Source organism: Salmo salar, chromosome 18 (genome assembly GCF_965601325.2).
Source record: "Salmo salar chromosome 18, fSalSal1, whole genome shotgun sequence".
Classification (NCBI taxonomy): domain Eukaryota; kingdom Metazoa; phylum Chordata; class Actinopteri; order Salmoniformes; family Salmonidae; genus Salmo; species Salmo salar.
The window spans coordinates 33,673,287-33,687,278 of NC_138308.1; the positions used below are offsets into that span (position 1 = coordinate 33,673,287).

The 13,992-nt window shown below is 43.2% G+C and overlaps 1 protein-coding gene across 4 annotated transcripts in view; it reads right to left on the bottom strand.

The window, feature by feature from the left end:
• LOC106560244 (uncharacterized) overlaps positions 1-13,992 on the bottom strand; it is a 240,705-nt gene that overhangs the window by 211,804 nt on the left and 14,909 nt on the right. For all 4 annotated transcript variants that reach the window (XM_082964905.1, XM_082964904.1, XM_082964903.1 and 1 more), the window contains exons 7-9: positions 13,746-13,826; positions 8,438-8,605; positions 7,104-7,166 (exon numbers count right to left, since the gene is read on the bottom strand). In XM_082964905.1, coding sequence (XP_082821031.1) covers positions 7,104-7,166; positions 8,438-8,605; positions 13,746-13,826 — 312 coding nt within the window. The remainder of the gene's footprint in view (positions 1-7,103; positions 7,167-8,437; positions 8,606-13,745; positions 13,827-13,992) is intronic.

The window sequence follows — 13,992 nt, forward strand, 5'->3', positions numbered from 1 at the left end:
TGTCACGTTACAGCCTTATTCTAAAATGTATTAAATAGTTTTTTTCATCAATCTACACACACAATACCCCATAATGACAAAAAAAAGCAGGATTTTAGAAATGTTTGCAAACATAAAAAAATATGAACTATCATTTACATAATTATTCAGACCCTTTACTCAGTACTTCCCCGGGTCTGTGCCTCGACACAATCCTGTCTTGGAGCTCTACGGACAATTCCTTCGACCTCATGGCTTGGTTTTTGCTCTGACATGTACTGTCAACTATGGGACCTTATGTAGACAGGTGTGTGCCTTTCCAAATCATGTCCAATCAATTGAATTTACCACAGGTGGACTCCAATCAAGTTGTAGAAACATCTCAAGGATGATCAATGGAAACAAGATGCACCTGAGCTCAATTTTCAGTCTCATATCAAAGGGTCTGAATACTTATGTAAATAAGGTATTTGTTGTTTACTTGTAGTAAATGTGCAAGCATTTCTAAAAACTTGTTTTCGCTTTGTCATTATGGGGTATTGTATGTAGATTGATGAGGATTTTTTCAAATTTAACCCTTTTAAGGATTGAAAATGTGGAAAAAGTGAAGGGGTCTGAATATTTTCCCGAATGGACTATTTTCTATTGCGAAAGGCGAGCAACATAATATGAATGGAGAAATAGAGACGTTTATCTTTGGTAGTAAAACCATAAGCCCTATTAACGTAGGCTGTTTTTAATGCCTTAAGGGATTTTGTGGGCTGAGTTTATGTGATGTCATTACTCCTCGAGAAGAAAACCTTAGAATACCACTGACTGTCAGCCAACTGGATATCAAACACATTTCATACCCTCTTTCATTAAGGATATCCTTTTATCTTCTTCCATCCATCCCTCCATCCATCCATCCATCCATCCCTCCATCCATCCATCCATCCATCCATCCATCCATCCATCCATCCATCCCTCCATCCCTCCATCCATCCATCCATCCCTCCATCCCTCCATCCCTCCATCCATCCATCCATCCCTCCATCCATCCATCTCTCCATCCATCCATCCATCCATCCCTCCATCCATCCCTCCATCCATCCATCCATCCATCTCTCCATCCATCCATCCATCCATCATCCATCCATCCATCCATCATATGATTTTTACTAGACCGTGGCACTAAGTTACAGAAGCTCTTCACTTCAATAAATGTATAAAATTCACTGAGTCTCATGCTTAATTCCCATTGGAAGTCCAGATCTAAGAATGACTTTGAACCGACAGCCGACTCATTCAGGTTTTACAGTATTACCTTAACTGAGCGTTAAGCAGGGGGATAGATGGGTCATATGGAACTGAATTACTGTACAGCTCAAATGAAGTAGAGAAGCATAGCCACTTCTTGAAGACTCCAACTGTACATGTACATACAATAGATGAACGTGTGCTAGAGGATAGAAATAGCAGAATGATTACTTTTTATAGAAAGAGGGAACAGAAATTATCATCACCATTATAACCTTTTAATGCACCCCTTACAAAGTTATTGGCAATTTAGCTTGGCTTTTACAGAGATTAATACAGAAGCTCCATACTATTTAGACTTTAGAGCATTTAAACAGAATCCTAATGAGAACTGTGGGTTACTTGTTATGACCTTACAAGGAAAACGTTGGGGGGAAATTGGGGATTACTTTGTGGTTGTTTTACTTCAAGAGAAGAGAAAGTATAAATCCAGCACTGCGGTGAAAGTTGGATGGAGGATCCTAATCCAGTTCACAGTGATTAAACAGCTGTGGTTATCCAGGGTTCTACAGAAAATTAAACACATCAATCCTGATATTATAAGAAGGCAGCTTCCTTGAAAGGAAATCTGTTTTTCCTAATGGCCTTGCATTATGTTATACGATGTACAGCCCTAGTACTATGTTATACGATGTACAGCCCTAGTACTATGCTATACGATGTACAGCCCTAGTACTATGTTATACGATGTACAGCCCTAGTACTATGTTATACGATGTACAGCCCTAGTACTATGCTATACGATGTACAGCCCTAGTACTATGTTATACGATGTACAGCCCTAGTACTATGCTATACGATGTACAGCCCTAGTACTATGTTATACGATGTACAGCCCTAGTACTATGTTATACGATGTACAGCCCTAGTACTATGCTATACGATGTACAGCCCTAGTACTATGTTATACGATGTACAGCCCTAGTATTATGTTATACGATGTACAGCCCTAGTACTATGTTATACGATGTACAGCCCTAGTACTATGTTATACGATGTACAGCCCTAGTACTATGTTATACGATGTACAGCCCTAGTACTATGTTATACGATGTACAGCCCTAGTACTATGTTATACGATGTACAGCCCTAGTACTATGTTATACGATGTACAGCCCTAGTATTATGTTATACGATGTACAGCCCTAGTACTATGTTATACGATGTACAGCCCTAGTATTAACACATTCAACAGCTCCAAGGTGGAATAAAATGTAAACATTGACGTAGTCATGAAATTATAGCTTTTTATTAATCCTTTACAATACCCAGAATGTGTTTAGCACTGTACTACAGATGTATTCCATTCCGCCCTGCCTGCTTGCCTTCTCAACGAGCTGTCACTAATTTAATTTAGTCCCACAATGCACTTCTTCTAAAAGTGATAATAATGCCAGGAATCCTATTCGGGGCAGTTGATTGGTTGTCACAGTGTCACTGAACCCAGCCTGTCTGTCAAAACGTATAACTTCAACAGAGGTACAGTAATTAAATGACCCTTTCAGAAATGACATGTCTTTGTATTGGATTCACAGTTGAATAGAACAAGTAAATGGTGTGCTCACAGGAATCTATTCACCTCAGTATGATACGTTTGGAGTTTTTCCTACAATTTTCTGAGGCAACTAGTTACTTTGAACCTGAAAAAAAACAACTAATTATGACTTTAAAGAGATTTATTTTGTGCTACTTTTATTACGATTTAATGGTAGCTAAAGTGCCAAGACTAGTTCAATAAGGATATATGGACTGAGGTGTTTTCTTTGGTCCTAGTAGACCACTATAACAAACCTAATGTCACTTCTACACCAGGAACATACTAATTATAACGGAGAGTTTCACAAATAACCCAATTCCCCCTCCTCTCGGTCGGTCCTACAGGTAGAATGATTTAAAGCTTGTGTAGCTGTTGTACTTTCTCTGAATTCCTGAGTGGTTTTAAGGGAAAAACAGAAGGACTGCATTCCAAATGGCCCCCTAGTCTCTATATAGTGCATTTCTTTTGACCAGGGCCTATAAGATATCCCATAGGACTCTGCTCAAAGTAGTGCACTATATTGGGAATAGGGTGCCATTTAGGACACAACCAAGTTCCTACTAGCTCTGAAAAATGTCTTTACCCAAACTACACCACTCTATGGTAATTGGGTCAATGACCACAAAGACCATCTGGTCCTAATAGGCGAATCACCACCTGTTCAGAGTAATGAATTCCTATCATTCTTCATTCCCAAACACACTGACTCTTCTTCTCTCTCTTTCTGTCAAACACACTGACTCTTCTTCTCTCTCTTTCTGTCAAACACACTGGCTCTTCTCTCTCTTTCTGTCAAACACACTGACTCTTCTTCTCTCTCTCTCTTTCTGTCAAACACACTGGCTCTTCTCTCTCTTTCTGTCAAACACAGACACTTCTCTCTCTCTTTCTGTCAAACACACTTGTTCTTCTCTCTCTCTCTTTCTGTCAAACACACTGGCTCTTCTCTCTTTCTGTCAAACACACTTGTTCTTCTTCTCTCTCTTTCTGTCAAACACACTGACTCTTCTTCTCTCTCTTTCTGTCAAACACACTGACTCTTCTTCTCTCTTTCTGTCAAACACACTGGTTCTTCTTCTCTCTCTTTCTGTCAAACACACTGGCTCTTCTCCCTCTTTCTGTCAAACACACTTGTTCTTCTCTCTCTCTTTCTGTCAAACACACTGGCTCTTCTTCTCTCTCTTTCTGTCAAACACACTGAATCTTCTTCTCTCTCTTTCTGTCAAACACACTGACTCTTCTTCTCTCTCTTTCTGTCAAACACACTGGCTCTTCTCTCTCCCTCTTTCTGTCAAACACACTGGCTCTTCTCTCTCTTTCTGTCAAACACACTGACTCTTCTCTCTCTCTTTCTGTCAAACACAGACACTTCTCTCTCTCTTTCTGTCAAACACACTTGTTCTCTCTCTCTTTCTGTCAAACACACTGGCTCTTCTTCTCTCTTTCTGTCAAACACACTGACTCTTCTTCTCTCTCTTTCTGTCAAACACACTGACTCTTCTCTCTCTTTCTGTCAAACACACTGACTCTTCTCTCTCTTTCTGTCAAACACACTGACTCTTCTTCTCTCTTTCTGTCAAACACACTGGTTCTTCTTCTCTCTCTTTCTGTCAAACACACTGGCTCTTCTCCCTCTTTCTGTCAAACACACTTGTTCTTCTCTCTTTCTTTCTGTCAAACACACTGGCTCTTCTTCTCTTTCTTTCTGTCAAACACACTTGTTCTTCTCTCTCTCTCTTTCTGTCAAACACACTGACTCTTCTTCTCTCTCTTTCTGTCAAACACACTGGCTCTTCTTCTCTCTCTTTCTGTCAAACACACTTGTTCTTCTCTCTCCCTCTTTCTGTCAAACACACTGGCTCTTCTCTCTCTCTCTTTCTGTCAAACACACTGACTCTTCTTCTCTCTCTTTCTGTCAAACACACTGACTCTTCTTCTCTCTCTTTCTGTCAAACACACTTGTTCTTCTCTCTCCCTCTTTCTGTCAAACACACTTGTTCTTCTCTCTCTGCCAAACACACTTGTTCTTCTCTCTCCCTCTTTCTGTCAAACACACTGGGTCTTCTCTCTCTCTTTCTGTCAAACACACTTGTTCTTCTCTCTCTGCCAAACACACTGGGTCTTCTCTCTTTCTCTTTCTGTCAAACACACTGGGTCTTCTCTCTTTCTCTTTCTGCCAAACACACTGGGTCTTCTCTCTTTCTCTTTCTGCCAAACACCCTGGCTCTTCTCTCTCTATTTCTGTCAGTCCCTTCGGCCCTCGGCCCTCCATTCACACGCCATATACACAAGTGTCCCTACGCTGAAGAAGTGAAAATTATGGAGGGTGTATTAAACCCTCCGATAGCCACTTCAACGGCTTCAGAGCGATGTGGAATCCCATAACGCACCACATTATTTTTGAGTTCGTACAATTTCACACAAAACAATGGAGAGGCATAATGGAGAGCCACCTGTACTTGTTTGTGTCTGATTTCGAGGCTTGAAACACGTAGCAAATTAAATGTTTAACTGATACTGACGGTTATATATTGTAAAATGACAGGGGGAATCTGAATTTCATGCTCGTTCTATTACTTTAGTTTTAGTTTATTCATTCTACCATTTAAAATAACAATCACACCAAATGTGAAAATCCACACATAGACATTAGTAAATTCAGTCTGGGACATATTTCCATTGTTAAATCATGGAGGATAACACGCAATACAGTCTGGGACATATTTCCATTGTTAAATCATGGAGGATAACACGCAATACAGTCTGGGACATATTTCCATTGTTAAATCATGGAGGATAACACGCAATACAGTCTGGGACATATTTCCATTGTTAAATCATGGAGGATAACACACAATACAGTCTGGGTCATATTTCCATTGTTAAATCATGGAGGATAACACGCAATACAGTCTGGGACTTATTTCCATTGTTAAATCATGGAGGATAACACACAATACAGTCTGGGACATATTTCCATTGTTAAATCATGGAGGATAACACACAATACAGTCTGGGACATATTTTCATTGTTAAATCATGGAGGATAACACACAATACAGTCTGGGACTTATTTCCATTGTTAAATCATGGAGGATAACACACAATACAGTCTGGGACATATTTCCATTGTTAAATCATGGAGGATAACACACAATACAGTCTGGAACTTATTTCCATTGTTAAATCGTGGAGGATAACACACAATACAGTCTGGGACATATTTCCATTGTTAAATCATGGAGGATAACACACAATACAGTCTGGGACATATTTCCATTGTTAAATCATGGAGGATAGCACGCAATACAGTCTGGGACTTATTTCCATTGTTAAATCGTGGAGGATAACACACAATACAGTCTGGGACATATTTCCATTGTTAAATCATGGAGGATAACACACAATACAGTCTGGGACATATGTCCATTGTTAAATCATGGAGGATAGCACGCAATACAGTCTGGGACTTATTTCCATTGTTAAATCATGGAGGATAACACACAATACAGTCTGGGACATATTTCCTTATTTCTGTCTCTGTCTGTGTCTGTCTTTTCTCTGTCTGTCTATTCTCCATATGTCTTTTCACTGTCTGTCTTTTCTCTGTCTGTCTATTCTCCATATGTCTTTTCACTGTCTGTCTTTTCTCTGTCTGTCTTTTCTCTGTCTGTCTTTTCTCTGTCTGTCTTTTCTCTGTCTGTCTTTTCTCTGTCTGTCTTTTCTTTGTCTGTCTTTTCACTGTCTGTCTTTTCACTGTCTGTCTTTTCTCTGTCTGTCTTTTCTCTGTCTCTGTCTCTCTGTCTCCATCTCTGTCTCTCTGTATCCATGTCTCCATCTCTGTCTGTCTCCATCTCTGTCTCTCTGTCTCCATCTCTGTCTCTCTGTATCCATGTCTCCATCTCTGTCTGTCTCCATGTCTTCATCTCTGTCTGTCTTTTCTCTGTCTATGTCTGTATCCATCTCTGTCTGTCTCCATCTCTGTCTGTCTCCATGTCTTCATCTCTGTCTGTCTTTTCTCTGTCTCTGTCTGTCTCCATCTCTGTCTGTCTCCATCTCTGTCTGTCTTTTCTCTGTCTCTGTCTTTTCTCTGTCTGTCTCCATCTCTGTCGGTCTTTTCTCTGTCTCCGTCTTTGTCTCTCTCCCTGAAATATGTGACTGTAAGGAAGCACAACAGCTTTATCTCTGTTAGAATTGTAACCGAATTCTACAGGTACAATACCTGTGCACACATGCACAGTCATGATGGTATTTATTGAGCCAGATAGATATTCAACATCTCCTTTACCTTGTCTCCTTGATCTCCTTTCTGTCCTGGAAGTCCTGCCAAGCCTGGTAGACCTTGATCACCCTACAAAGAACAAGAACATTTAATTGATGTAATTTACCTGAACTAGCTTGCTAATGACTGTCCGTCCACACATTAAAATCTCCCCAAAGACATGACAAATTCCCCAAGGTACCCCTCTGTCTGAAGTCTGCTTTCAGAACACTTCCATGGACATTAGTGGAACCACCTCTGGAGATGGTGGCCATGCCTCAAACAAAGCAACTACATATTTGTGCCAAATTACTGCTAATAAGCTTTTATTTCCTGCCTTTGGTTGGCATCCAAGAAAACTCATTGGCATAAATGTGCTTTAATTGGTTATTTATTTTCTAGTTTAATACGTTTGGTGGCAGCAGTGGGATATTTGAATTTGGAATTCTGAATGCATGGTTCCATTAGAACAGAACAGAACACTCCAACCCATTAGGATTCTAATTGCTGTTTGGACAGATTGTAACTGAGGATTGCTCAACTCCGATCTCCTATATCGAGGTTGAGTTGAGTATTGATAAGTGGTCGCACGATTTGCTAGCAACAACATTGAGTTGCCATCAGTCGATACATGAAATTCTGAAAACGCTTGCCTGTATCTATTTTTGTCCTGTACAACAAGAGGTCCTTGTTGAAGGGTGCTGAAATTCATACTTTTAATTAAAAAAATTATCCAATACAACAACCAACCTTTTCCTAGTTTGTGTTGCTCAACTCAGCATGAATGGACTTGTGCCATTTTAATGTTAGATTACATAGTACGTCAAGGCCTCTACATCTCCCGTCGAGCAACACAAACCCGTTGAGCAACACAAGTGTGAAGGACAGAAGTTGTATAGGACAAACATAGGTACAGGTAAGTTTTCAGATTAACATTTTTTACAAGCATCGACTGATGTTGACTCAATGTTGTTGCTAGACCAGTTATCAATACTCAACTCCTCCTCGATATAAGAGAACGGATATAAGAGAATGGATATAAGAGAACGGATATAAGAGAACGGATATAAGAGAACGGATATAAGAGAACGGATATAAGAGAACGGATATAAGAGAATGGATATAAGAGAACGGAGTTGAGCGTTCCTCAACTTGACTGATTGTACCACAGAATTAAATAGAAAACCAAGATGGCTGCCTTCATTCTAGAGTTAATAAGGTTTATACCATAGATCACTCTAGTAATATGTATGGTTACGTCCGTAATGGCACCCCATTCCCTATTGGCTTTGGTCAAAAGTAGTGCACAAAACAGAGAATAGAGTGGGGTTTGGGACGTAGGATATTTCTATGGACTGTACCTTCTCTGCTGAACATTGACATCTGTCACTGCTGGAATGCTGGAACCGCTGGACCTGGGCTGGCTGGACGGGCTGGGAGAGCATCTGGGGGAGCAGGCCTGCTCCAGCTGTATCCAAGGGATTGGGAGTCACCCCTCCAGCACCAGGGTCCTCCCTGCTAGGCTCACACTGTAGGATCAATACAAAGATATACAGTGGCTTGCGGAAGTATTCACTCCCCTTGGGATTTTTACTATTTTGTCGCCTTACAACCTGGAATTAAAATAGATTTTGGGGGGGTTTGTATCATTTGATTTACACAACATGCCGACCACTTTGAAGATGCAAAATATTTTTTACTGTGAAACAAACAAGAAATAAGACAATAAAACAGAAAACTTGAGCATGCATAACTATTCACCCCCCCAAAGTCAATACTTTGTAGAGCCCCCTTTTGTAGCAATTACAGCTGCAAGTCTCTTGGGGTATGTCTCATTCTTCAAGGCAAAACTGCTCCAGCTCCTTCAAGTTGGATGGGTTCCGCTGGTGTACAAAGTCATACCACAGATTCTCAATTGGATTGAGGTCTGGGCTTTGACTAGGCCATTCCAAGACATTTAAATGTTTCCCCTTAAATCACTCAAGTGTTGCTTTAGCAGTATGCTTAGGGTCATTGTCCTGCTGGAAGGTGAACCTCCGTACCAGTCTCAAATCTCTGGAAGACTGAAACAGGTTTCCCTCAATAATTTCCCTGTATTTAGCGCCATCCATCATTCCTTCATATCTGACCAGTTACCCAGGTCCTGCTGATGAAAACATCCCCACAGCATGATGCTGCCACCACCATGCTTCACTGTGGGGATGATATTCTCGGGATGATGAGAGGTGTTGGGTTTGCGCCAGACATAGCGTTTTCCTTGATGGCCAAAAAGCTCAATTTTAGTCTCGTCTGACCAGAGTACCTTCTTCCATATGTTTGGGGAGTCTCCCACATGCCTTTTGGCGAACACCAAACGTGCTTCCTTATTTTTTTCTTTAAGCAATGTCTTTTTTCTGGCCACTCTTCCGGAAAGCCCAGCTCTGTGGAATGTACGGCTTAAAGTGGTCCTATGGACAGATACTCCAATCTCCACTGTGGAGCTTTGCAGCTCCGTCAGGGTTATCTTTGGCGTCTTTGTTGCATCTCTGATTAATGCCCTCCTTGCCTGGTCCGTGAGTTTTGGTGGGCGGCCCTCTCTTGGCAGGTTTGTTGTGGTGCCATATTCTTTCCATTTTTTAATAATGGATTTAATGGTGCTCTGTGGGATGTTCAAAGTTTCGGATATGTTTTTATAACCGAACCCTGATCTGTACTTCTCCACAACTTTGTCCCTGAACTGTTTGGAGCTCCTTGGTCTTCATGGTGCCGCTTGCTTGGTGGTGTTGCAGACTCTGGGGCCTTTCAGAACAGGTGTATATATACTGAGATCATGTGACAGATCATGTGACACTTAGATTGCACACAGGTGGACTTTATTTAATTTGTTAATTAGTTCTGAAGGTAACTGGTTGCACCAGATCTTATTTAGGGGCTTCCATAGCAAAGGGGGTGAATACATATGCATGCAACACTTTTCAGTTTTTTAAATTTTTTGAAACAAGTAATTTTTTTGATTTCACTTCACCAATTTGGACTATTTTGTATATGTCCACTGCATACAAACTGTTTAGACACATTACTCTGCTATTTAAGGGCCAGTTTCCTGGAACCACCTTAAGCCTAATCATTTCATGTTATTATTCAATTATGTTTTCTAGTTCACTTGAACTTGAGTCCAGGGATAGACAGCATTTTGGTCTTGAAAGCAATGTAAAATCTCCAGTGAAAGTGCTATTTAGTTTAGGAGTAGGCTTCATTTGGGTATAGGAAACCTGTCACAAGCATCAAAATGAGTAGACCAAGGTGCAGCGTGATCTTGTAGTTTAATGAAAAAAATGAACACTTTACAAATTAAACAAGAATGACAGCAGACAGTTCCGTCAGGTACTTACAACTAAACGGGAAATAACTACCCACAAAAAATAAAGGAAAAACAGGCTGCCTAAGTATGGCTTCCAATCAGAGACAACAATAGACACCTGCCTCTGATTGGAAACCATACCCGGCCAAAACATAGAATGCCCACCCACCTATCACACCCTGGCCTAGCTAAACAGAGAAAACACAGCTCTCCTAGGTCAGAGCGTGACAGTACCCCCCCCCAAAGGTGCGGACTCCTGGCCGCAAACCTGAACCTATTGGGGAGGGTCCGGGTGGGCATCTATAATTGGCAGCGGCTCTGGTTCGGGGCGTAGCCCCCACACCGCCCGCTGATCCCACCGCTTCTGTGTCGCCGGAGGAACCAGACCGTGGATCAGCGCTGGAGGCTCTGAACTGCCGACCGCCGCTGAAGACTCTGAGCTGCAGGCCGCCGCTGAAGACTCTGGGCTGCAGACCGTCGCTGAAGACTCGGGGCTGCAGACCGTCGCTGAAGACTCGGGGCTGCAGACCGCCGCTGAAGACTCGGGGCTGCAGACCGCCGCTGAAGACTCGGGGCTACAGACCGCCGCTGAAGGCTCCGGACTGGGGAGCGTTGCTGGAGGCTCCGGACTGGGGAGCGTTGCTGGAGGCTCCGTACAGAGGAGTGTCGCTGGAGGCTCCGGACTGAGGAGCATCGCTGGAGGCTCCGGGCTGAGGAGCGTCGCTGGAGGCTCCGGGCTGAGGAGCGTCGCTGGAGGCTCCGGGCTGAGGAGCGTCTCTGTAGGTTCCAGACTGGGGACCTTCGCTGCAGGCTCCATGCCATGGATCATCACTACTGGTTCTGCGCCATGGATCATGACTGGAGCTTTGTGCCATGGATCATCACTGGAGGCTCCGGGCCATGGATTATCACTGGAGGCTTCGTGCCATGGATCATCCCTACAGGCTCCGGGCCATGGATCATCACTGGAGGCTTCGTGCCATGGATCATCCCTACAGGCTCCGGGCCATGGATCATCACTGGAGGCTTCGTGTCATGGATTATCACTACAGGCTCCGGGCCATGGATCATCACTACTGGCTTCGTGCCATGGATTGTCACTGGAGGCTTCGGACCATTGATTATCACTGGAGGCTTCCTACGGGGAGCTGGAACCGGTCTCACCAGACTGGGGAGACACACTGAGGACCGCGTGCTCAAAGCAGGCACCGGCCATACTGGGCTATGGAAGCGTACTGGAGGGAGAGTGCGCGGAGCAGGCACAGGACGTACTTGGGCTATGGTGGTGCACTGGAGGGAGAGTGCGCGGAGCAGGCATAGGACGTACTGGGCTATGGTGGTGCACTGGAGGGAGAGTGCGCGGAGCAGGCACAGGGTACACTGGGCCTTGGAGGCACACTGGAGGTCTGGCGCTTAGGGTTGGCACAATCCGTTCTGGCTTGATGTTGACTATAGCCCGGCAAGGGCGGAGCGCTGGTACAGGACGAACTGGGCTGTGCTGGTGAATGAGGGGTACCGTGCGTAGAGCAGGTGGAGGATAACCTGGGCCGAAGAAACGCACTGGAGGCCAGATACGTTGAGCCGGGGCACTTCTCCCTGGCTGCCGGCCAACTCTAGCACGGCAACGGTGAGGAGCTTGCACCGAGCGCACCGGGCTGTGAGTGCGCACTGGCGACACAGTGCGTATCACCGCATAACACGGTGCTTGCTCAGTCACTCGCTCCCTACGGTAAGCCCGGGGAGTTGGCTCAGGTCTTAAACCCGCCTTAGCCAATCTCCCCGTGTGCCCCCCAAAAAAACTTTTTTGCCGCTGCCTCTCGGCCTCCTGTTGCTTGCCTAGCCGTTCCTCCCAGTATCATCGTTCCGCCTTCGCTGCCTCTATCTCCCATTGCGTACGGCGATACTCCCCAGGCCTTGTCCAGGGTCCTGCCCCATCTAGGATCTCCTCCCAGGTCCACTCCTCTGAGCCATACTGCTTGGTCCCGCTCCTCCTCCTGGAGAGTGCACGCTGCTTGGTCCTCTTGTGGTGGGTAGTTCTGTCACAGGCGTCAAAATGAGTAGACCAAGGTGCAGCGTGGAATGTGTTCATCTTGTAGTTTAATGAAAAAAAATGAACACTTTACAAATTAAACAAGAATGACAGCAGACAGTTCCGTCAGGTACTTACAACTAAACGGGAAATAACTACCCACAAAAAAACAAAGGAAAAACAGGCTGCCTAAGTATGGCTTCCAATCAGAGACAACGATAGACACCTGCCTCTGATTGGAAACCATACCCGGCCAAAACATAGAACACAAAACATAGAATGCCCACCCACCTATCACACCCTGGCCTAGCTAAACAGAGAAAACACAGTTCTCCTAGGTCAGAGCGTGACAAAACCAGACAATTATAATACAACACATGTTGAAATGCAGTTCTCAAATAGTCTGAAATGTAATAACAGTTCAGTACCACTACCGCATTTATAATCAGTTAATGTCCGATGATTCATTGACCCAATGAACCATATTGACTGAGCCCCAGTACTGAAACTCAATGCACAATGAGATAACATCCTGGTTATGGAAATATATTATAACTGTCATTGGCCAAAGGTGAGAGGTCACTGAATCACACTATTTCCAACCATATAGACCACATGTGACCTAGCACATTGAATCAACATAACCCAACACTCACTGAGATGACAACATGGTTATGAATACATATAGGCCTAACTGTCAAAATGTCGAAGGTCACTTTGACAGTTAGCAGTCCAAATTGCACACTTTTTCCTATGGGCTCTGGTCAAACGTAGTGTACTATACTGTGAATAGGGTGCTATTTGGGATTCATCCACAGTCTGTAAGGTCACTCTCCATTGACCTGGTCTGCAATATGAGCTAACAGAAGAATATCTATCTATCAATCTATCAATCAAATGTATTTATAAATCCCGTTTTACATCAGCAGCTGTCACAAAGATATTGCACAGTAACCTGGTCCCTTATGGAAAAAACATAATTCAGTTGGGTAGTTTTCAAGAAGGACAAACACAACTCAACCAGATTATATTACCTACTACCCTTAAATTCAAATCTCGACCAAGAAACCAGTTCCACTGCTTTAAAAATATATATTCCCCTCTAATCAGGGACTGCTTTAGACCAGGGAAACCAGGTGGGTGCAATTAATTATCAGGTAGAACAGAAAACTAGAAGTACTCCGGAACTCGAAGGGTAAGCATTTAATACCCCTGCTCTACTGTATATCAAGCCACGTGGAAGGTCTCATGTATGTCCTAAAATGTGCACCGTACATAAAAGAAGTGTAAAATATCTTACCGTAGATCCTGCCTGCTCACAGCAGTTCTCCATCTCAGCCAGGTATGGGTCACAGTAGATCAGTATTTGTTGCAGTTCGATCTGGAGAGAAAGACATCTGTTAGGGACATTATGATGATTCAGATAGAGAGAAAAACTTTTTAAAATGCTAGAAATATATATTTTGAAATATGAAACATGTTTCTTTGACTGATACAAACACAAAAAGTGTCCAGTTGTGCGGAGGATTCTAGAATGGTTCTTTAAG